Source organism: Phyllostomus discolor, chromosome 1 (assembly GCF_004126475.2).
Source record: "Phyllostomus discolor isolate MPI-MPIP mPhyDis1 chromosome 1, mPhyDis1.pri.v3, whole genome shotgun sequence".
NCBI classification, from domain to species: Eukaryota; Metazoa; Chordata; class Mammalia; order Chiroptera; family Phyllostomidae; genus Phyllostomus; species Phyllostomus discolor.
In genome coordinates this window covers 182074864-182098520 of record NC_040903.2, presented here as the reverse complement: position 1 = coordinate 182098520, position 23657 = coordinate 182074864, and the positions used below count along the sequence as shown (strand labels likewise).

Below are 23657 nucleotides of genomic sequence, written 5' to 3'. Positions count from 1 at the left end.
GGAATAGCTTGAGGGCAGGTTCTGGACAGCCCAACCCTCCAAGCGCGCTGTCTGTGGCCCAATTGGGGGATATGAACCCTCGGGCCACTATGGGGAGAGAGAAAAGGGAAGATGTTTACTAATGGCATGATATATTGAACTTAACTAAATGAACAGCTGTCTTTAAAGATTTTTCCTGATGAATACCTCTTTCCCCACGTTCATTTTTGAATAAACCTTTAAGTACTTGTTGGGCCTGAAAGATTGACACATGGCCCCTGACATTAAGAAACCTACTAGCTAGGAACACCATAATTATATGGTGTGCAAAATATATACATATAATAGGTATATTTTGTGTAAAAATATGCAATATTCTTATAACGTTGTTAGCTATTAGTAGGGTCAATGAATGAATATGTTGTTATAAACTTCTTAAACGAAGATTTCTTTCTGAACATGCGACACATCACACTCATTTCCCACACTAAAAAATGAAGAATGAGCTGTAGAGGAACTTCAAATATCTAAGCCTGGAGATGGCAGATTTTTTGGGTAATGACAGTAGTCTATGAAAAATGATACCATTTGTGTAACAACCAAACCGGTCTTCATAAGAGTCAGTCTCGTGGAATCACAAGGAAGCCTGAGACAGTGTTATCTTTACTTAAAAATTTGATGTTTTACTTATTATAGGTCTTTTTTTCTGTGTTCTGATTTTAAAGTGTTGCACCAAAATACTATTTTTCATTATTGCATTTTTGGGTAAAAAATAAGTTTTTGCGCCCGAGTGCCTCACATCACCGTAATCCTGATCCTGGTTATATTACTGACAGCTTCCACCTTCTGCCATGCTCCCAGCAAATAACTGAGGAAGATGGGAATTCCAGCCTTAAGTCATTCCTATCCTGTGTGGGATCCTACAGGCAACCTTTGGGCACTAAATCACCATCCAGCTTTTTATTAGAACTGCACTGAAGACTGAAGCCCACCCATTCCAATCCTTCCATTTCTTTCACAGATGTCTGATCTGCAATGTGGTATGCAGATTTCACCTTCTTCTGTTCCCTTCATCTTTATCTTGCATAGATATTCCCCACACTGCAATAAATCTCTTGCACATGTAATCACACCTTGACACTTGCTTCTGAAAGATCCGAACTGATACACTAAAAACTGAAAGGAGTGTATTATAAATTAGAAAATGTTTAAGAATACAAATTTTAAATTATTTTTTTTCAGATTGTAAAAGTTGAATGGGTGAGTTAAGGACATACAATGTTTTTTAAAACAAAAAACAAAGCCTTTGGATTTTGTATATGAAGTTTTAATTAAGGAACAAAAATTTATTAAGGTCAATTTATTTGAACTCACATCCAAGAAAAAACTAACAACTTCAGGATTAGAGATAAAAATGGCAATAGTCTTTTTTGGGTAAGGGGTGGATCTTAGAACCCTGACAGGGGTACTATTAGCTTTGTGAGTTTACTACTTAAACTCTGTATATTGAAGTATACTTCGAGTTCATATGTGGTTTATACAGAATTTATCCAATTCCAGCAAAATTAGCATAATTTAAGTAAACTTCCTTGAATTTCACACTCTGTAGTTTGAAAGGTAAGATTTGATTATAACCACTACAAAATGATTACAGGCATACCTTGGCAATGTTGTAGGTTCAAGTCCAGACCACTAAAGTAAAGCAAATATCAAAATAAATCAAGTCAAATGAATTTTTTGGGTTCCCAGTCATATAAAAGTTATGTTTACACTATACTGTATTAAGTGTGCAGTAGCATTAGGTCTAAAAAGTATATAGCTTAATTAAAAAATACTTTATTGCTAAAAATGCTAACCATCAGCTGAGCCTTTACAAAGGTTACTGATCACAGATCATCATAACAAATATAATAATGAAAGTCTGAAATACTGGTTTACCTAGATGTGACACAGAGACATGAAATAAGCAAATGCTGTTAGAAAAAAAGATGCTAGTAGACCTGCTGCCACAAACCTTCAATGAAGAAAACACAATGGTATCTGTGAAGTGTAATAAAGTGAAGCACAATAAAATGTGGTATCTTTACTTCCTACAAATGTAACCAACTTTTAAAATAATTTAGGCAAACATCAATTTTACATAAACCTTACTAAAAGCAGGAAGAAATTGCAACTCTTCACCTAAATGCAGAGTCTAAACCATAAATTCAAATTGTACTGTTTTCTCTATTGTCATATTTTACAGACTAAAAGTGAATGTGAATCTGCAGGGTCCAGTAAGGTCTACCTTGAAAACCTATTACCACATTAGCACTTAACAGTTGTACAGAAATTATTTTCAAGTATGTTCCAAGGGTGACCTCTTAACTGAAGAATTAACCTTCAGAAGTCAAGTGACAAGTATTATCTACATTTTATAGGCTGGGAAATTAAGGCAAATATTTAGGACTGAATAACCTATTCAAAAGTAAAAAATTAAAAGACTCTGGCTTTATTTGAAATAAGATTCACATGCCCCAAATCCCTTTCCAATGGGTTATATCCATTAGTCTACATTTCTACTGAAAAACTAATAATGCATTTCAAAAAGTTATGTCCATTTTGTGTCCAATATATTGGTGTATTGGAATAGTACAGTCTTGCAGTATTGCTGATTTCTAGTAGGTCATTAGGAAAGAAAATGCTTTGTGCTTTCTGTTCATTCTTTAGAAATAAAATGAATGTAAAACTAATTAAAACCAAAATTGTAAAGGTGTTTTTCCAAAGTAGAAACAATCTGCTTGACTTAAAATATTTTATTCATTTGAGCATTAAATTACCTAAAACACAGGCTATTTTAAGTTTCAGCATTGTTTCCCTTGAGTTGTCTCCAGGCATCTTACAATGATTGTAAATCTACTTTCTTATGCAAGTTGCCCTACCAAAATCAATACATAACTGATTTGACTATCTATAGCTAAGAGTGACAAAAAATATTTTTAATAAAAACTAAGCATATAGAAATTTCAGGCCAAGATGGAGGCATGGGTAGACACACTGTACCTCCTCGCACAACCAAAAGAAGGACAACAAATTAAAAAAAAAAAAAACCAGAACTGACAAAATTAAACTGTATGGAAGGCTGACAACCAAGGAGATAAAGAAAAAACATTCATCCAGACCAGTAGGAGTGGAGAGGACTTGTGGCAAGGCTGGTGGACTGGGGCAGGCAAGGCGGTGGGGGTCCTCCATTCAAGTGCAGATAAACCGGGAGGAACAAACAACTAGGGAGCAAGACAGACCACGCAACCCAGGGTTCCAGCAGCAGGGAACTAAAGCCTCAAAGCCTCTAACTGAAAACACTTGTGGGGGTTGTGGTGGCAGCGAGAGAAACACCCAGACTCACAGGAGAATTCGTTGGAGAGACCCATAGGGTCTTAGAACATACACAAACCCACCCAACCAGGAATCAGAACCAGAAGGGCCCAATTTGATTGTGGGTAGCAGTGGAAGTGACTGAAAGCCAGCTGAGAGCTAAAAAGGCAGCTGAGAGCAAAGCAGTCGGCATTGTTCCCTCAGACCCCTCCCCCACATAGAGCATCACAATGCATCCATGTGGGTTGCCAAGCCCTGGTGAACACCTAAGGCTCCGCCCCTTACTGCGTAACAGGCGGGCCAAGACAAAAAAAACAAAACAAAAAACAAATGGTCCAAATGAAAGAACAGTTCAAAGCTCCAGAAAAACTACAACTTAAGTGATGAAGAGATAGCCAACCTGTCAGATGCACTGTTCACAACACTGGTTACCAGGATGCTCCAGGAACTCACTGGGTACTTCAACAGCATAAAAAAAGACCCAGGCAGCGAAGGTTGCATTACGTGAAATAAAGAAAAATCTGCAGGGAACCAACAGTGACAGGAAGGAAACCAGGAATCAAATCAATGGTTTGGAGCAGAAGAAACATTGAACCAGAACCGAATGAAGAGACAAGAATTCAAAAAAAATGAGGAGAGGCTTAGGAATCTCCAGGACATCTTAACATTCCAACATCCAAATCATAGGGGTGCCAGGATGAGAAGAGGAAGACCAAGAAATTGAAAACTTATTTGACAAATAATGGAGAACTTCCCCAATCTGGCAAAGGAAATAGACTTTAAGGAAGTCCAGGAAGCTCAGAGAGTCCCAAAGAAGTTGGACCGAAGGAGGAACACACCAAGGCACATCGTAATTACATTAGCTAAGATTAAAGATGAGAGAACCTTAAAAGCAGCAAGAGAAAAGGAGACCATTACCTACAAAGGAGTTCCCATTAGATCATCAGCTGATCTCTCAAACAAAACCTTACAGGCAAGAAGGGGCTGGAAAGAAGTATTTGAAGTCATGAAAGGCAAGGACCTATATCCAAGATTACTCTATCCAGTAAAGCCATCAATTAGAATGGAAGGGCAGAGAAAGTGCTTCTCAGGTAAGGTCAAGTTAAAGGAGTCCATCATCACCCAGCCCTTATTACATGAAATGTTAAAGGGACTTATCTAAGAAAAAGAAGATAAAAAATATGAACAGTAAAATAACAAACACGGCTATTAACCACCGAACCTACAACAAAAACAAAAACAAAACCTAAGCAAACAACTAGAACAGGAACAGAATCACAGAAATGGAGATCACATGGAGGGTTATCAGTGAGGGAAAAGGTACAGAGAATAAGTAGCATAAATGGTAGGTAGAAAACAGACAGGGGGAGGTTAAGAATAGTATAGGAAATGTAGAAGCCAAAGAACTTGTATGTACGACCATGGACCTGAGCTACAGCGGGGGAATGCTGGTGGCAGGAGATGTGTAGGGCGGAGGGAAAAAAGGGGGGAAATGAGACAATTTTAATAGCATAATCAATAAAATATATTTAAAAAATAAAAAAAATAAAAACTAAGCATATATTCACGAGTTAGGTCTCAAGGTTTTTTTGTTTCATAGGAAGGAAGCTCTCTATTATGTGGATCTATAAAATGATCCAAACTTCAGAGACAGGAAGCTGATAACTTGATTTATCTTCTTAATGGACTTGGCTCATGAATAAATGATAATGGTTTGTTTTTCTTATAAAAAGAAATGAAATTTGTATAATGATATGAGTCCTAATTGCCACACTTTGCTCTTTTTAAAGGATTCCTAATTTCTAAGACATTGTTTGTATTATTATTTATAAAAGAAGTCAAAACTTTAACTGAAAGCCATTCTTTGACCACGGTTTGCCATCAGCTGAAATTTAGGAAAGAACACAGGTCTGATCACCAAATCAATAAATCTAGCCACAGGCTGACTAAAAGCTTCCTCTAATCTTCTTCCTATTAGGTCTTCCTTTAAATTAAACCATGCCCTTTATGAATTATTTAAGTGAATGGCATGATTATAGAAACATCATACATGATTCTTCATACAAAAATGCTCAAGGAACCTTAAAAAGTCCGTCAGCATATTTTAGGAATTATAGTATGAATCAAGATGCTGTAGCTTAAAAAAGGGGGGTTAATGTCCTGAACAGCTTCAAGAGAAATAGAGAAGTCAAGTTTCCTTCCTGATTAGTGCAGGATGATTCCCAAAGCAGTTAAGTGTCTGGTCCAGACTAGCTATTAGCAATGAAGTAGCTCCCTTTCACTGTCAAGGCTTTTCCCTGAGGTAAAGCCTAAATTCTTAATTTTAATATTTTATCTTGTTTCTTTTAGCCTCATCCTCTTACCAATAAGCTCTACACATTTCCACCTTTCTGAATGCTTTCTGAACTCCAGAATTTACTTTTCAAATTGTCACAATGCCTTAAGTGTTACAAAATTTACAGATATATTTGTATCTTCCCACATTGTCCCTCTCAAAACTTACTCATTTTACTCACATTTTTCCTAATTTCATTTTAATAAATGTATTAGCTTCTAAATATTGGATGCTCTTCTAAATATATCCCCACAAAGTAGCCGAGAAAGCGATTAACTTTTATAAATTCCGATCTCTTAGTGCTTTAAAAAATGAATTTGTTACTCTTTTCTTTTTCCTTCATGGTAAACAACTTTCTTCTCAAGTCTTTTATATTTCTACTTTCCAGATTTCTTTTTACTATAGCAAATACCAAGGGAAAAATACAAACCATTTCAGAGTAAATGACTCTTCCTCTTCTCATTTATTAGATCTACTTCAAGGCTATATACATGGCAGCATTTTGAAAATGTTAAGAGCTACTAATTGAAGTTGAGAAAATAAGCCAGAGAAAATATACCATAACCAGTTTGACTATGTGAAAAGCTACTTAGATCATGATTTTTATATAAATACCAATTTTTATCATTATAAAACATAATTATGCTTCATTTTTCTTTATAAAATTACCTTTTAACAGAATATTTGTTAGCTTGTCATCCCTTAGGTTTTTCTGTACCAATAAAAAGCTATTTTTAAAGAAAATATTTAAAATAATTGTTTCATAGAAACAGAAAGTCTCATTATCAAATTCTGATAAAAAAATTATAACCATGGGTAGTCTTACCATACTATTAGTTTTCTCTCATCAAAGATGAGTATTTAGGAAATGTTATATTGGTAAGTAAGATAAGCTCTCAGTGATCTATAAAAGTGCCTCAATAAAGTCGAGGTAGTAGTAGACTTTTCTTTTGTAAAAGGGAAATATCTCTTTAGAAGAAATATTTGTCCTGACATTGGTGTTGAGATTCTGAGCCTCATCACTGCTGAGAGAGGTGCTACTCTAGGAGCTACCTTTCATTGGAACTGAGACAATCTTGAGATCACCGAGAAAAAAAATGCTAGCAGATAATGGGAACAGATTTTCTTGGTTTAATTTTGTGGTAATTGCTAAGAATTTATTTTAATACTATTATTGAAAAAAATGGCATCTTTCCATTAGCAGCAGAACTGCACAAAAGAGAAATGCTACTTCAACATAAAAGCAATGATATTTAAGAAATGGCTGTTCTAACTTGGAAATTTGAGTCAAATTTCTTTCAACTCAGGTAGAATCTGTTTTCTAGTAGGGCTAAAGCAGCATCAAGAAATTAATTACTATGATATTAAAAATGGCAATTTACAAAGTGGTAAACAGCTCATCAGAAGAAACAACTATTTAGGAAATTTATTATTCACTGATTCTTTAAAAAAGGGGATGGATAAATATCACTTCATTTATCTCATTGAAATAATTATGTTTCTAAATGCTTTCCTCTTCTTGGGGACAGTAAACTTAAAATATTACACCTGTTGCCCGTACTGATCAGTATGGCATAAGCCATGTAGCTCTCAAAATGTTTTCCCCTTTTTGAAGCCACAGTAACACGTTAACTCTGAAAATAATTATTTGAAACCTGAAGGTCAAAAACAGTATTAAGCTTTCTAAATAATAAGCTCTATGTTTACTTTTGAAGATTTACTCAAGCTCAATTTAAAATAATGAAAAACTACACAGGGATCAATGAAAATTTGTTTATGAACTGTGGCATTTCCCCAAATAATAGGCTCAGAGTTTCTATAAAAGAGCTAAGTAGGAGTAACAGTTCATTAGTCAATGAAGAAAAGCCACACAGTTGCTTCAGTACTTTAGTGACTACTACTTACTAACAGTACTATCATTATTTTTAAAGCGCCTAGTGAGAAAGGAATAATATTTAGGTTCTGAAGATGGTAACTCTTCCAGGTTTCAAGAGGTCTATTCAAACAATAACAAATGACCATGCCATATTGTAGAATAAATTCACCTTTAAAAATGTCACATTCTCATTTGATTCTTACTGATCAAATTTAGTAATCCTGCTTTATAGTTAATATTTTACATAAAAACACTAATTTGATTTAAGCCATTTTGTTAACTTTAACATCCCTATTAGCAAATTACTAAAGTCAATTACATTAATATGGATTGTGAATTACAACACTCAGCTTTACTCAAGAATTTAAAAACAACTCTGAAAAGGGGGATGAGGAAACCATATTTTATGTATAGGAATGCCAGTGGCATAGGTTAACAAAGCATTTTACACGTAGGAAAGGACATAGGGCTATTTTTAAAGAAAATGATGAAATACAGATTTTTAACTGTGTTTACAATGTCTACCAAATTCAAATATCCCTGGATCATATGCAAATTACAATTAAGAAAAGAAAAAAAGTTAAGTATACATTCTGTATGATAGAAACAAAAACCAAACACCTGGTCAAAAATACCCACTAACCCTTAGTGTGTAACCTTAAAGAATTAGTGTATCATGAGAAAAATAAACTGATCTGGAAGCAAAATTTAGGGCAGAGGTTTATTTTGGACTCTAACTGCCCTTGTAGAAAAATTCAAAGTAGCATTAACAAAAATAAAATATTTAAATTCCTTTCTTCCAACCCTTTACCTAACACTGTTGTTCTGGTGCATCAATCCTGAGTACTCTAACTTTTGATTTATAGTGATATTCCTTCAGATATAATTTCATAGAAGAAGGAATTGGAAGGGCATCAATCCCATCATAAGTTGTACAGTTACAAATAACTGTTCTGCATATATGCTGCAGGGAAAAGGGGAAAGTCCGAATTAAAGGAGTGGATAAAAGTGGTTCAAAGAACATACAGGCACTTGGGTCCTTATAATGTTCTAGGAGCCCAGTAATGTTAGGAGAATGGAAGACACAAGGATCATGTGCATCAAAACTAAAGTTGTGATTCCATTGTTCAATTCTAGCATGAAGAGAACGACTATAACGTCTAAAGCTAACAGAAAATAAATAGTCTTCCTGTGCTGAGTCACGAAGTAAAAAGTACCCTCTGGTTTTCCTTCTAGTAGAGCTTCCGCAGCATATTTATCCATAACTCCCCAGTAACATGGATTGTTATTGATCCGAAGAAGGTCTGGTACAAGACAGTGGACATAATCAATCTGGGTGTGGTACTTAGGAGTTGTTTCCAACTGCAGGATTTCTTCATCCATCTCCCATTTGGGTTTGTTTCTTTTCCTGGAACTTGTACAAAGTGTTATAATTTCATCATCTGAATCCATATCACTATCTTCTATACTGTTATTTGAAACTAGGTTCATCACAGAGCCAGTCATAGGACCACTCCTACATGAAGCACTGTTGGTGGTTATGACACAGGGCTGAACACTGGGATGTGAAAAACAGTTCACCTCTTCTTCCATGTCTCTTCTTTGTTGTAGCTGACCATCTCTCATTTCACTCTGAGACAAGTCTGTGCTTACCAATTCATCTGATTTGGGATTGATGGGAGCAGTGTGCCGTTTAATAAAATGCCATCTAAAGGCTAAATCTGATCGAGGTGGGAAAGGACACTTATCTAACATGAGTTCACTAATATGAATTTTTCTTTTAGATGGAAGCCCTGAAGAGTGGCGACCACTGCAATTCTTTATTGGGAAACACTGCCCCACAGCATCTTGCAGTTTCTGTTTAAGAGATCGGCCTAAAAATCTATGGCCACAGGAATGATCTAAATCCAACTCGATGGATGAACAGCTGTGCTTTCTTTCTTGGCTGCGCAAAGGAACTTCAGTTTTTTCTATAGCATTTACTGTTTCAGCATCTGAACAACTTTCACTCTTTTTTGACCAAGATAACTTCTTTCCACTCCACACATAGCCGTCCTTTCTGTCAGCACTTCTACTCCGACTAGTTTTGGGTCTGACATCTAAATTTTTACTATTACTTTCACTATTTTCTGCCATTGTAATAAATTATTAAAAAATTCCAGTGTTATAAGTATTGCTTTTTCAGTTTTTCTGGAAGGAAATTTCTTTTAGGCACGTTCATGTACCTAAGGAAGGAAAAAAAAATCCTTAATCATTTGTCATTCACATCATATAGTTTACATATTAAACCCCACTAGCCCCAGGATGAAAAATAGTAAATAGTACATGAAAAAGATGGAGTACTTAAATAAAAGAACCAAGGTTCCTCTATTAGCCAAAATATATGATCAAAATGTGAATAATTTCTTGTCTTGAGATACATCTTATGCCAATAGCTTTTTCCCTTATTTTTTCATTTCACAATACACCACTGAATTCATTTTAAGACAGTGAGAAATCTATAAGCTGGTGTTTAAAGGTCACTACCATACACATAGTTCCTTCCTTTATTTCCTTCTTGTTTTTATTCCTACTGATTGAAAATATAAACAGTTTTAAGTTATAAAGCTATTAAGAATTTATTAAATAGTAATCACCACTGAACAGTATAAAAACCACATAAGCATTCCCAATGTATTTTTCTGGGGGGGAGGTTCCAATTTTTATTTACAAAAAAGCACAAAATATAGCCACCATACGTTTTAGATCACTCTAAGATAACCAGGTTATCAAATTCCAGCACCCCCAAAATATTTTTTAGCTATTCTTTTCATGGGGAAGTGTAAAATATCTACTGAAGTTTTGAAGTGCTGAAAATTAAAAGAAATAAGGAAGAAAGGGAGGTAGGGAGGGAAAGAAGGTGAGAAGGAAAAAAGAGTAGGGAAGAAAGACAGAAAGGAAGAAATTGAGGGGGAGGAAGAGAAGGAGGAAGTCTGAGTCCCATATGACTTCCCAGTTCCCTTGGGACCCAGAGGCCCTGGTTTTGAGAAACAACAATTTTAGTCTGAGGAGTCTATCTTGTCAGAGTAAGACAGTTCTTTTCCTTTCCAAAGTAGGACAGGCACATGTTCTCTTGCAGAGTTTCTTAACCATTCTTGGGTTGGGGAAGGATTAAATATACACTGAAGAAATCTAGCTCAGGCAAATGCCTAAGAACAGTTCTTGGCAAGTGATGAATTTTTTGGAGCTGGAATGGTGGTATTTGGCATCAGGTGAATTTCAGCATCTACCCACATTTTGGTGCCACAAGCTTTCAGGAAAGAGGCATCAGGCCAACTTGTGGCAAAATGAGGAAAAACATATTATCTAAAGTTTGAAATGCCTGGTGCTTTTACTTACTAAAAAATTACCAAGGTAACAGTTTAGTTGATACATGACCAACTTGATTCCAATGGATGTGAGCTCCATCTTGCCTCCTTGCTACCTCTAAATTGTGTCATTTCTTCCTTCATTTCTACATCATAGCTAAGCTCTCTACCTCTATTTTTCTTTTAAGATTTCATTTATTCATTTTTAGAGAGAGAGGAAGGGAAGGAGAAAGAGAGGGAGAGACACATCAATGTGTGGTTGCCTCTCGTGCACTCCCTACCAGAGACCTGGCCTGTAACCCATGCATGTGCTCTGACTGGGAATCAAACCCTGCGACCGTTCTGTTTGCAGCCAGTGCCCAATCCACTGAGCCACACCAGTCAGGGACACATTCTCTTCTAAAATTAGGGTGTAAAGCCAAAACAAAGGAAGCAAAACAGGAAACAAGATATTCAACATAGGGGAAAGGAAAAGTGAATTTTTGAGATGATGATGAAGGGAGGTTTCTGGACCTGCTGGAGAGCATGTCATTCATATAACCACACAAGGACCTAGGGCTGCCAGGTGGAAGATTTTAAGGGAAAAAAAAAATAGAATTAACTTTTGGAAAATGCAATTGAGAACATATGAAAGCCATGGAAAAAGAATTAGGTAATTACTAATTATAGAAAAATTAAAACATTATACAAGAAATTAGATTATGAAATATAACACATGGCTTGGCAGTGAACGATATTTACCAAAATTGTGATATAACTATAATAAAAGAATGGTAAGAGAACAAGACTACAAGAGAGGTAAATCCTAAGAACTCAATTGATATCTAATCTAATAATTGATGACTCAAGAAAGCAAAGCATAAACATATTATTTAGAAATATGATGGTAATTATCAGAAAAAGTTAAAAAAAATTGAAAGATTCCTTCAGGACGGACAGAAGAGAACTGCAGTGTTTCTTAGCTTCTCTGCTTAATTTTTTAACCTAGGTGCATGTATCATTTTGATGAATATAAATTTAAGAAAGTAATTAATACTCACTGTGAAAAATTCAAAGTAGAAAAAGTTGTGAAGACCTGGCTGGCGTAGCTCAGTGGATTGAGCACGGGCTGCGAACCAAAGTGTCGCAGGTTTGATTCCTAGCCAGGGTACATTCCTGTGTTGCAGGCCACAGCCCCCAGCAACCACACATTGATGTTTTTCTCTCTCTCTCCGCCCCCCTTCTCTCTCTAAAAATAAATTAATTAATTAAAAAAAGGGAAAAAGTTGTGAAGAAAAACATAAAAACCACCCATAATCCTACCGCCCAGTAACCACTTTTAACATTTTCAGTATCTCTGCACACGCATACGGCAAGGATGCAGTTCCACAGCAGTGACAGCAGGCACTGCGAATACAGTTCAAGTCCAGCTTGTTTTACACCTGCTTTATGACCCTGAAGCCTGTTTCTTTATCTGTAAAGTAGAGGTAGTGACCCTACCTATTTCACTGGGCTGTTGGGGGTTAAATGAAATAATGTATGTGAAGTACTTAGCTTAGATTCTAAATGTATTATGTACTCAATAAATGTTAACATATTTTTTTTTGGAAAAAAAAAAAGAAATATTAGATATGTTATTTTATTAAAGCACTTAAGCCAGTTTTAGTTAGACAAGCAGCTCTTAATGAAGAAATAGCAGAACCCCTCTGTCTTCAGCCCAATGCAAACCACAGTTTATGAGCAAATAAAATTTTCAGGAAGATAACTAGTATGGTACTTCAAAGTAAAAAAAGGAAAAAAAAAAGGATCAATATGCCAGATATAGCTGAAACTCAACAGACCATAAAGCTACAAAACAAATTGACTTTTCCCCCACGAGAACTAATTTCCAGCCTTCCTCTACACAAGTTTACATGCTAACCTAACAGGTTTACTTTGGCAAAGCTTACCAACTTGCATATGGTTGGTACCAATTGATCAAGTGCCCTGGAATTTAGGTTAACCAACCATTCTTACATGTGCTAATGCTGCAGGTATCCATAAAATGAAGTGAAAAATACCATTACCTTAAATTTTCCATACATTTACCTGTACTTAAAGAGTTAATGCACAGAAAATCTTCTGATTATCTTTTTGAATCTAAGAATTATAGCTTTATATAAATTTTACATAGGTAGTCTTTTGCTAGAAAACTGAGTTCATGCTTCAGAAGTCCTACTTTTTAAAACTGCTATGGCAAAAGCTGATTTGGCAAAACACAGCATATCGATATATTAGTCAGAATGTCACTTAATGTTATAGTTTCCAAAGTAGAAATAAAATTTATTTCCTTTTATATTTGCCTAAAAGTTAGAAAAAATAAAGTTTTAATACTGGATGTCTAGTTGACAATGTTCCAATCACTCATCATCACATGCGTTACTTGTTGGAAGGTGTGCTATCCCTGAAGGAAGAGCTGGGGTTCCAAAGAGCTGAGGACTTGATTGCGCCCTCTCCATTTCTTGTTTACTTTCAGTGTACCACACTGCCTGCATGTTGCTGGAACAGAACAGTGGAACAGATCATCTTAAATAAGAGAATCTTTATAATCCTTTGTAAATAGATATGATCCTGGAAATTTTATAACACAAGGTTTGCTAACTACCTCAGAGCAAAATATTTAAATAAGTTTTGAACTTTTAAGATGAATTATGCATTTTTCTTTTACAAAGTGACAAGTGTTCTAAATTTGATTAACTCTACTGGGATAGCAGGTGACTCTTAGAAGCTACTTAGCAGATGTATTAAAAAGATTAGAAGAGGCCTCCCTCTTGCCTCTCAGCCACTGACAGCCATCCAGACTTAGGAAGACTTGGAAATTTCCAGGCCATGTAAGCCATGGCCTTGGCCATATCAAAAGCACCTGGGAAGCTGAGGTAATGCTGGTGGCTTGCATCATCTATCACAGGATCAACTTTGATAAGTACCACCCTAGTTACTTTGGGAAAGCTGGTATGAAGCATTACCACTTAAAGAGGAACCAAGCTTCTGTCCAACTGTCAACCTTGATAAACTGTGGGTGGACCTTGGTGAGCAGACATGGGTAAATGCTACCAAAAACAAGACTTGAGCTGCTCCTATCCTTGATGGTGGTGTGACAGGGCTACTACAAAATTCTGATGAAGGGAAAGCCCCCATAGCAGCCTATTATCCTGAAAGCCAAATTCTTTACCAGAAGAGCTGAAGAGAGGATCAAAGGTCTTGGATTTGGGCAGGGGAGGCAGGAAAGGGACCCTTAGTCCTGTTAGTTTGAAGCCACGTGAAGGGAAGTTCATTAAATGCTCACAAGTGTTTTTTCAAAAAACTAAACAAACACCCCCCCCCCCCCACAAAACAAAAACCAAAAGCAGAGAGAGAAGGAGAAAGGGGAAGAAATAAAGAAAGAAAGGAAGAAAGAAAGGAAGGAAGGAAGGAGGGAGGGAGGGAAAGGCAAAACAGAACAAAACAGGTCACTTCAAGGTATAGGAAACATCTTTTTTTTTTTTTTTTTAAGATTTTATTTATTTATTTATTTTTAGAGAGGGAAGGGAGGGAGATAGAGAGAGAAACATCAATGTGCGGTTGCTGGGGGTCATGGCCTGAAACCCAGGCATGTACCCTTACTGGGAATCGAACCTGCAATACTTTGGTTTGCAGCCCACGCTCAATCCACTGAGCTACACCAGCTAGGGACAGGAAACATCTTTTTTTTTTTTTAAATTTGTTGGTTCTTATTTTTTTTTAAGACTTTATTTATTTATTTTTAGAGAGGGAAGGGAGGGAGGGGGAGAGAGAGAGAGAGAGAGAGAGAGAGAGAGAGAGATGGAGAGAAACATCAATGTGCGGTTGCTGGGGGTTCTGGCCTGCAACCCAGGAATGTACCCTGGCTGGGAATTGAACCTGGGACACTTTGGTTCCCAGCCCGCGCTCAATCCACTGAGCTACACGAAACATCTTAATAATTACTGAGAAAGTAACTTTTTAAAAAGTTTATGCTATGGAGAGATCATTTTAGGAAAAAAGATATTTAGAATTTCCTTTACTATTACATAATTTTATAAAAGAGTAAATATATATAAAAATCTAACATCTTTACATTTAAATACATGGAAAAAATTTTAAATCTCTTCCAGAAATTCCACTAAATCAAAATTCTTAAAATAAAAACCAATCACATACTCTAAATAAAAATAACATTAATTTTTAGTGAGAATAAAACTATTTTATTTTCATATTTTATTTATTTATTTTTAAATTATTTATTTATTTTCAGAGCAAGGGAAGTGAGGGAGAAAGAGAAGGTGAGAGAGAAACATCAGTTGGCTGCCTCTCACATGCCCCCAACCAGGGACCTGGCCTGCAAACCAGGCATGTGCCCTGACTGGGAATTGAACCAGAGACCTTTTGATTCACAGGCCAGCACTCTGTTATAGTTTTAAAGACTAAAGATAAGTTCAAAAAAAGTACATTGGTATCTTGCCTAGACATGTAATATCTGAATGTAAAAAAAGTGCAGGGCTTTAAATCTGATTGAGTCCTTTAAAAAATAGCCTATGTTCATTCTTTTTTTCTTAAATTGAGGTATAACTGATATACAATATTTTTAGTTTCAGGTATTTTTGGAATTTTATATAAACTTTGTGTAAAGTACAAGAAAAGACAAAAATGTCAAGAAGATGGCTTTACTACCATTTTATGTAGTAGAGAAATCAAAGATACTTTGAAAGGTGCTGACAAATCAAAGATCTTTGTTGGTAGCTGCAAAGAGCTTTTCTTTTCTTAAAAAAAAAAGGGTGAAAGAATCACTTGGGAGAAGGTTGTTTTGGCTTTTGATTTAATAATTAATTTTTTATGAAGGCAGCTAAGTTACATTTCTCTGCAGAGTACACAGTGACATCATTTGTGAAAAATATTTCTCAATGAGCCAGAAGCAAATGTCTAAAAAGCAAGTTTATATAAAAGCCTTCTTTTAAAAAGCAAGTGCCCAGATTCAGTAGCCATTTGGTCATTGGTTCTAGCACTAATTGCAATGACAGCAACAATAGAATGAATACCCAACATGCGAGGACTTCCAGCAAGATGGAGGCATAGGTGGACCCACGGCCAAGATTAGAACAACAGCAATTTAGAGGCAGAATAACACCCAGAACTGACAGAGAATTTATTTGAATGGAAGTCGGACAGCCAAGAAGTTGAAGTAGACCGTTCATCCAGACCGGTGGGAGGGGCGGAGACAAGAAGCCAGGCACAGGGTCGCGGCGCCGAGAACTGGGAGAGTTGGGTGCATAAGGCAACCGGGAGCGTGTAAGGCATCTGGGGCGCACAAGATCGCAGCGGGTGGACCCTGAGTATGCAAGCGGCAGCTGGTGGACCCAGTGAGGCGGCGATTGTGGACCAGGGCAGAGCGCGAGACCCAGGATCCCAGAGAAGGGACTGAGGTCCCAGGAGAACGGAGCTACCATCCCCACATACAACATCACAATCTAGCGACTGGGGTGCCCAGCCCCGGTGAACACCTAAGGCTCCACCCCTCACTGTAACAGGAGCGACCAGACCAAAAAAAAAAGAGAGAGAGAGACATATCTCAAACAGAAGAACAGATCAATGCCCCAGGACTCATCCTTTTGGGCAACCAAGAGATAGCCAATCTATCAGATGTACAGTTCAAAACACTGGTGATCAGGAAGCTCACAGAATTGGTTGATTTGGGGTGCAAATTACATGAAAAAATGCAGGTTACCATAAAAGAGATGAAGGAAGATGCAAGGAGAACCAATAGTGATGGGAAGGAAACTGGGACTCAAAACAATAGAGTGGACCAGAAGGAAGAAAAAAACAACCAAACAGGAAAGAACAGAGAAATAAGAATTCGAAAAAACAAGGAGAAGCTTAGGAACCTCCAAGACATCTTTAAACGTTTCAACATCTGAATTATAGGGGTACCAGAAGGGGAAGAGGAAAAGCAACAGATTGAACACGTATTTGAACAAATAATAAAGGAGAACTTCCCCATTCTGGCAAAGGAAATAGACTTCCAGGAAATCCAGGAAGCTCAGAGAACCCCAAAGAAGTTGGACCCAAGAAGAAACACCAAGGCGCATCATAATTACATTAGCCAAGGTAAAAATGAAGGAGAGAATCCTAGAAGCAGCAAGAGATAAGGGGACAGTAACCTACAAAGGAGTTCCCATCAGACTGTCAGCTGAGTTCTCAAAAGAGACCTTATAGGCAAGAAGGGGCTGGAAAGAAATATTCCAAGTCAGGAAAGACAAGAACCTATATCCCAGATTACTCCATCCAGCAAAGCTTTCATTTAGAATGGAAGGGCAGATAAAGTGCTTCTCAGATAAGGTCAAGTTAAAGGACTTCATCATCACCAAGCCCTTATTTTATGAAATGTTAAAGGGACTTATCTAAGAAAAAGAAGATATAGAAAAAATATGTATAGTAGAAGGACAGCAAACTCACAATTACTAACAACCACACCTAAAGCAAAACCCAAAGAAACTAAGCAAACAACTAGAACAGGAACAGAACCACAGAAATGGAGATCACATGGAGGGTTAGCAACAGGGGGGTGGGAGGAAGAGAGAGGGGGAAAAGGTACAGAGAATAAGTAGCATAGATTGTAGGTTGAAAATAGATAGGGGGAGGGTAAGAATAGTATGGGAAATGTAGAAGCTAAAGAACTTATAATTATGACGCATGGACATGACTAAGGGGGGATATGGGTGGGAGAGGGTATACAGGGTGGAGGGGAGTGAAGGGAGGAAATGGGACAACTGTAATAGCATAATCAATAAAATATATTTTAAAAAAAAGAATACCCAACATGGCCACTGTACATTAATAAAAGCTTTAAATAACACTTAGTTCTATCAAGGCCTGAAAGGTGTTTTAAGATCAAGTATTCTATAGAAACTGTTAACAAGCTTATAATTAAAAGGTTAAATATCATTTATCTGGAAAATTCATTTATATTCTCTATGATGTTGGATAAGGGATCATTATCATATATATTATTCATTGAACAACTAGTATGTCTACAATGGTAATGTACATTTAAAGACCAAATTTCATGTTAACACTAAATTAAAATAAATTTGATCCTATTTAAATATTTTTAATCCTTACCTAAAGATAAGTATTATCCTTAATCCTTACCTAAAACCTAAAGATATGTTTTTATTGATTTTAGAGAAAGAGGAAGGGGAGGAACGAGAGAGACAGGGAAAGAGAGAAAGGGGGGGAGAGAGACAGAAACATCAGTCAGCTGTCTCCCATATACGCCCTGGCCAGGGCTCAAACCCACAACCTAGGTATGTGCCTTGCCTGGGGATTGAAACCTAAACCTTTTGGCATATGCACAATGAGCCAACCAACTGAGCCATATAGACAGGGCATAAATTTGATCCTATAAATAATACATCATTACATAAAAAATTCATTAATAAATTACTATTCTAATAGTAATGCAGCCCAGGAACTTCTTTACCAAATCCATGATTCCAAAGTTTTCCTGCCCTTATGTACAAATTCCTTGAAAGCATTCTGATCAGTTTGTGATATCTGAATTAGATTCTAGGTAGGGTAACAGTTGTTGATATTTGATTCTGGTATTTGTGTTGGACTCTGTGGAAATATTTAGGTACCACAAAAGGAGTATAATGGATAGTAGACAACAAATGAATTCCTTGGAATGATAAAGAAAAAATATGAAAAACTAGTTTGTTCATATGAGAAAAACCTCTGAACCAATTTTTTTTCTCATTATAAAAGCAATACAGGTTCATTTTCAAGTATATATTTTAAAGTACAGTTGACTCTTGAACAATTTGGGGGTTAGGGGAATCAACTCCCCATGCAGTTGAAACTTTTGGTTCTCTAAAAACTTAATTCCTAATCACTTACTATTGACCCGCAGCCTCATGGATAACAATCAATCAACACACAAGGCCCTGGCCCGTGTGGCTCAGTTGGTTGGGTATTATCCTGCAAACCAAAGGTCGGGAGTTCAATTCCCACTTAGGGCACATGCCAGGGTAGGTTTGGTTGCTGGTCAGGGTATGTGCAAGAGGCAAGAGGTTGATGCTTTTTCTTTCATGTTGATGTTTCTCTCCCTCTCTTTTCTCTCCCTTCCCCTCTCTTTAAAATCAATAAAAGAAAGAAAAAGTCAAAAGGAAGACAAATTAGATTTACAGTACTGTGCTGTACATATGGATAGCATTATGTTTATGTTACTCATTTACAAAATGAATTGTCTGTCAGTACCTACATTAATATTGTCTTATATAATAAAAAATACTGTAGATGTTATATATATATTACTAACACTAGACATCAAAAATTAAATGTATAAAAATTCATATTTATTTGCAGGTATAAAAATTCATACACTGATAATGAAACAGCAATACAATTTTGCTTTATGGTAGTCTCCTGTAATTGATACCATTACTTACAGTACCCTAGCATATACACTAATGAATGGTTATAAAATTTTTATGGTATACAGTATTACAGTCCAATTCATAATACAGCGTTAGAAACACATATTTCAAACTACTTACTTGTGATGATAGGCTGATAAGCAGTTTCTCCAATTATGAGAAGCATGCTGTACAGTAATGTAATTCTTCACAAAATTATAAAACACTAAGAAAGTTAAAACATTAATTACATATCAAGTATCACTCACCTATGACTAGGTAAAGGTAGTCTATCCACTTCACAATTCAAGTTTTGCACATGATGAATACTGAAGCAATGATGATGATTACACAGAAACATCTCACACAGTTCTTGCCATACAGATTTTCACACGAAGACACTCATACACATACACAACAGGTAAGTTTATGAAATGTGTGACATAATGATTATTGACTATTCATTACACTTGTCTTAGGTTGAGCAGGCTTAGGCGGTGGAAGAAGAGGAAGGTTGCTCTTGCTGTCTCAGGGGTGGCAGGAGCAGAAGTGATGGAGGAGGTAGAAGCGGAGGCAAGTCAGACAGGCACATTTGTTGTAAGTTTAAGAAAATACACTGCAAGTTCTGCCTGTATTTTTGCTTTCTCATTTCTCTAAGAATATTTCTATAAGGCAACAACCCTTCTTCCACCATTTGCTTTACTTTCAGTGCCCATATCATAGAAAGGTACATATCATAAAAGAAGTCAAAAGCCACCTTGAATAATCCAAACCCTTCTACCAGATTGTCTAATGTCAGTCTGTTTCTTGGTGCAGTTTCTTCTATGTTTTCTTCCTCATCATCTGGCTCTGGATTGGAAACACTCATCTCCATCAAGTCATGTTCTGTTAATTTCTGTGGCATGGTGTCTATTAGCTCTTCATTAAAAACCTGTTTAGGCAGCCACTTCTGGCCAAGATGGAGGCAGAGGTATATACACTTCACCTCCTTGCACAACCCTAAGGATCACAACTAATCTCAAAATAAAATACAACCAGAACTGAAAGAAAATTGAACTGTATGGAAGTCCAACAACCAAAGATTTAAGAAGAAATATTATCCAGATGGGTAGGAGGGGCAGAGACGGGGGGTCAGGGTGGAGAGGATGTGGTACGTCAGCAGCAGTGGTGGTCCATCCCACGTTCACCTGTTGTGGGTAAAACCCAGGAGGGACATCTGGGAAGCAAGCCATTCTAGCCCCAGGCTGGACCACATAGCCCAGGGTTCTAGCACCAGCAAAATAAAGAACCAGTGGGGGTTGGGCAGCGAACAAACTGCCAGCCTCTCAGGAGAGTCTGTTTAAAGGAACTGCAGGGCCCCAGAACATGTGCAAACCCACTGAACTCTGGGATTCAGCACAAGGGCAGCAGTTAGAAGGGTGCCAGATACATAGAGGAAGTGGGGGAAGTGACTGGAAATGGGATGAGAGTCTAGCAAGCAAGCGGCATTGTTCCCTCTCAGACCCTTCCCCCACATACAGTGCCACAAAGCAGTGAAGCAGGTTGCCCCACCATGGTGAATACCTAAGGCTCTACCACTTACAATGTAACAGGTGCGCCAAGATGGAGTCAAAGCAACTCTGCCCAATATACAGAAGCAAACACAGGGAGGCTGCCAATTGAGGCCACAAAGAAATATGGCCCAAATGAAAGAATAGATCAAAACTCCAGAAAAAGAACTAAACGAAATGGAGATAGCTAACTTATCAAATGCAGAGTTCGAAACACTGGTGATAAGGATGCTTAAGATCCCAATGACTATGGCAAACACCCAAGGGAAGAAATGAAGGCTACCCTAAGTAAAACAAAGAAAAATCCACAGGGAACCAACAGTGAAGGGAAGGAAGCCGGGATTCAAATCAACAATTTGGGATATAAAGAAGAAATAAACAGTCAACCAAAACAGAATGAAGAAACAAAAAATCAAAAAAACCTAGGAGAGAATAAGAAGACTCTGAGACATCTCCAAATGAGCCAATATCTGAGTAACAGGGAGGCCAGAAGAGGAAGAACAAGAAATTGAAAACTTATTTGAAAAAATAATGAAAGAAAACGCCCCTAATTTGGTGAAGGAAACAGACACACAAGTCCAGGAATCACAGAGAGTCCTAAACAAGTTGGGACCAGAGAAGAGACCACACCAAGACACATCATAATTAAAATGCCAAAGGTTAAAGATGAAGAGACAATCTTAAAAACAAGAGAAGAGTTACCTACAAAGGAGTTCCTATAAAACTATCAACAGATTTTGTTTAAAAATGAACATATTGTTTTTAATTTTTTTTTATTTTTAGAGAGATGGGAAGGGAGGGAGAAAGCGGGGAAATATCAATGTGCGGTTGCCTCTCAAGCGCCCCAAACTGGGGACCTGGCCAGCAACCCAGGAATGTGCCCCAACTGGGAATCGAATAAGTGACCCTTTGGTTTGCAGGTGGGCACTCAATCCACTGAGCAACATTAGCTACGATATCAACTGATTTCTTAAAAGAAACTCTTCTGCAGGCAAGAAGTATTCAAAGTGATGAAAAGCAAAGACCTACATCCAAGATTACTCTATCCAGCAAAGCTATCATTTAGAATGGAAGGGCAGGTCAAGTACTTCCCAGATAAGGTCAAGTTAAAGGAGTTCATCATCACCACGCCCTTATTAAATGAAATGTTGAAGGGACTTATTTAAGAAAAAGATGATCAAAACTATGAACAGTAAAATGACAAACTCACAGCTGAATCTAAAACAACACAAACAAAGCAAACAACTGGAACAGGAATGGAATCATAGAAACAGAGATCACATCAAGGGTTAGCAGTGGGGAAGGGGAAAGGGGAGAATGGGGTAAAAGGTACGGGGATTAAGAACTATAATTGGTAGGTACAAGATAGACAGGGGGATGCTAAGAGTAGTATAGAAAATGGAGAAGCCAAAGAACTTATATGCACAATCCACAGACATGAACTAAGGTGGTGGTGGTGTCTGCTGGAGGGAAGTAGGGGGTACCAGGCAGAGGGGGCAAAGGGAAAAGATATTGGGACAACCGTAATAGCTTAATCAATAAAATATACTTTAAAAAATCTGTTCAGGCAGATATTTTTTCCCTTCATGGTTTTCTTAATGGCGTCTGGGAACTTGTCTGTTGCCTCTCAGTTGGCAGAAAATGCTTCCCCTGTTATCTTGACATTTTTTAAGCCAATCTCTTTCTAAAATTAGCCAACAATCCTTTGCTGGCATGAAATTCTCTAACTTTAGATCCTGCACCTTCCTTTTGCTTTAAGTTGTCATATAATGACTTTGCTTTTTTCTTGAGTCATATTAAGAGTCTGTAGGTACACCTTTCTTATAGCAATCCTGCGCCCACATAAAAGCTTAATTTTCAATAGGAGATAAAACAGTATCTTGTAAAAAGGGCAAGGCTTTCATGCTCTCTGGCATAGCAGCAACAAGAGCCTCACGTATTTCCTTTTCTGTTTTTATATGTATTCATTTATCTTGAAACGGTGGGCAACCACAGCTGCAGACCTCAATCTATGATACATATCAAGCAATTCAACCTTTTCTCTCAATGTCATGACTTTTCGCTGCTTCTTGGGAGCACTTGCAGGACCACTAGTGGAACTTTATATGGGTCCCAATGTTGCTATTCAAGGTTTATGGTATTGCATTAAATATGATGAAAGATACGTGCGAATCACGCGATTACTTTTTACTGTGATATGCGATTTACTGGGGAGACGAACTGCTCACTATGAGATGATGAACGTCACACAGCATTTTAAGCAGATATTCACAATAATTGAGCTTACTGTAACAGCAACAGAAAGTGGCTATGAAATTATTACAATAGTATTGTATGTACTATAGTTAATTTTATGCAGTTATACTGAATCTTTGTTTACATTTCTCTCCACTGTGAATAGCATCACGTATAGTCTGTAAATATTTGTGTAAGTTTTAATTAATTTTAACTTTTTATAATTGACTTGTGTATGTTTTATGGTAGTGTTAAAAATATACTAAGTACATATATTTTATGCGTTCATGACATTCTTTTCTTAATTTTTCTATTTTTCTAGGCTATGCAGTTCATCTGTGAGTTTTTCCAAATTGTCACAAATCTCCAAAAATTTTCCAATATATTTATTGAAAAAAATCCATGGATGTGGACCTGTGCAGTTCAAACCCATATTGTGCAAGGGTCAACTGTGTCTCCTTTTTTCATGCTACCAAGCGAAGGACTTAACTGGATTAAAAAAAATGATTAATTAGTACTACTGTAGCTTCTTGTTCTCCCACTTTCTCCACTTAC

The 23657-nt window shown here is 36.9% G+C and overlaps 1 protein-coding gene across 1 annotated transcript in view; it reads right to left on the bottom strand.

Moving 5' to 3' along the window:
• Nucleotides 1-1293: 1293 nt before the first annotated feature.
• Nucleotides 1294-23657, bottom strand: part of SOCS4 (suppressor of cytokine signaling 4) — a 28250-nt gene continuing 5886 nt past the window's right edge. Inside the window, 2 exon segments of the mRNA XM_036010239.1 lie at nt 1294-8753; nt 8756-9769. Coding sequence (XP_035866132.1) covers nt 8356-8753; nt 8756-9680 — 1323 coding nt within the window. The 5' untranslated portion in view covers nt 9681-9769 and the 3' untranslated portion in view covers nt 1294-8355.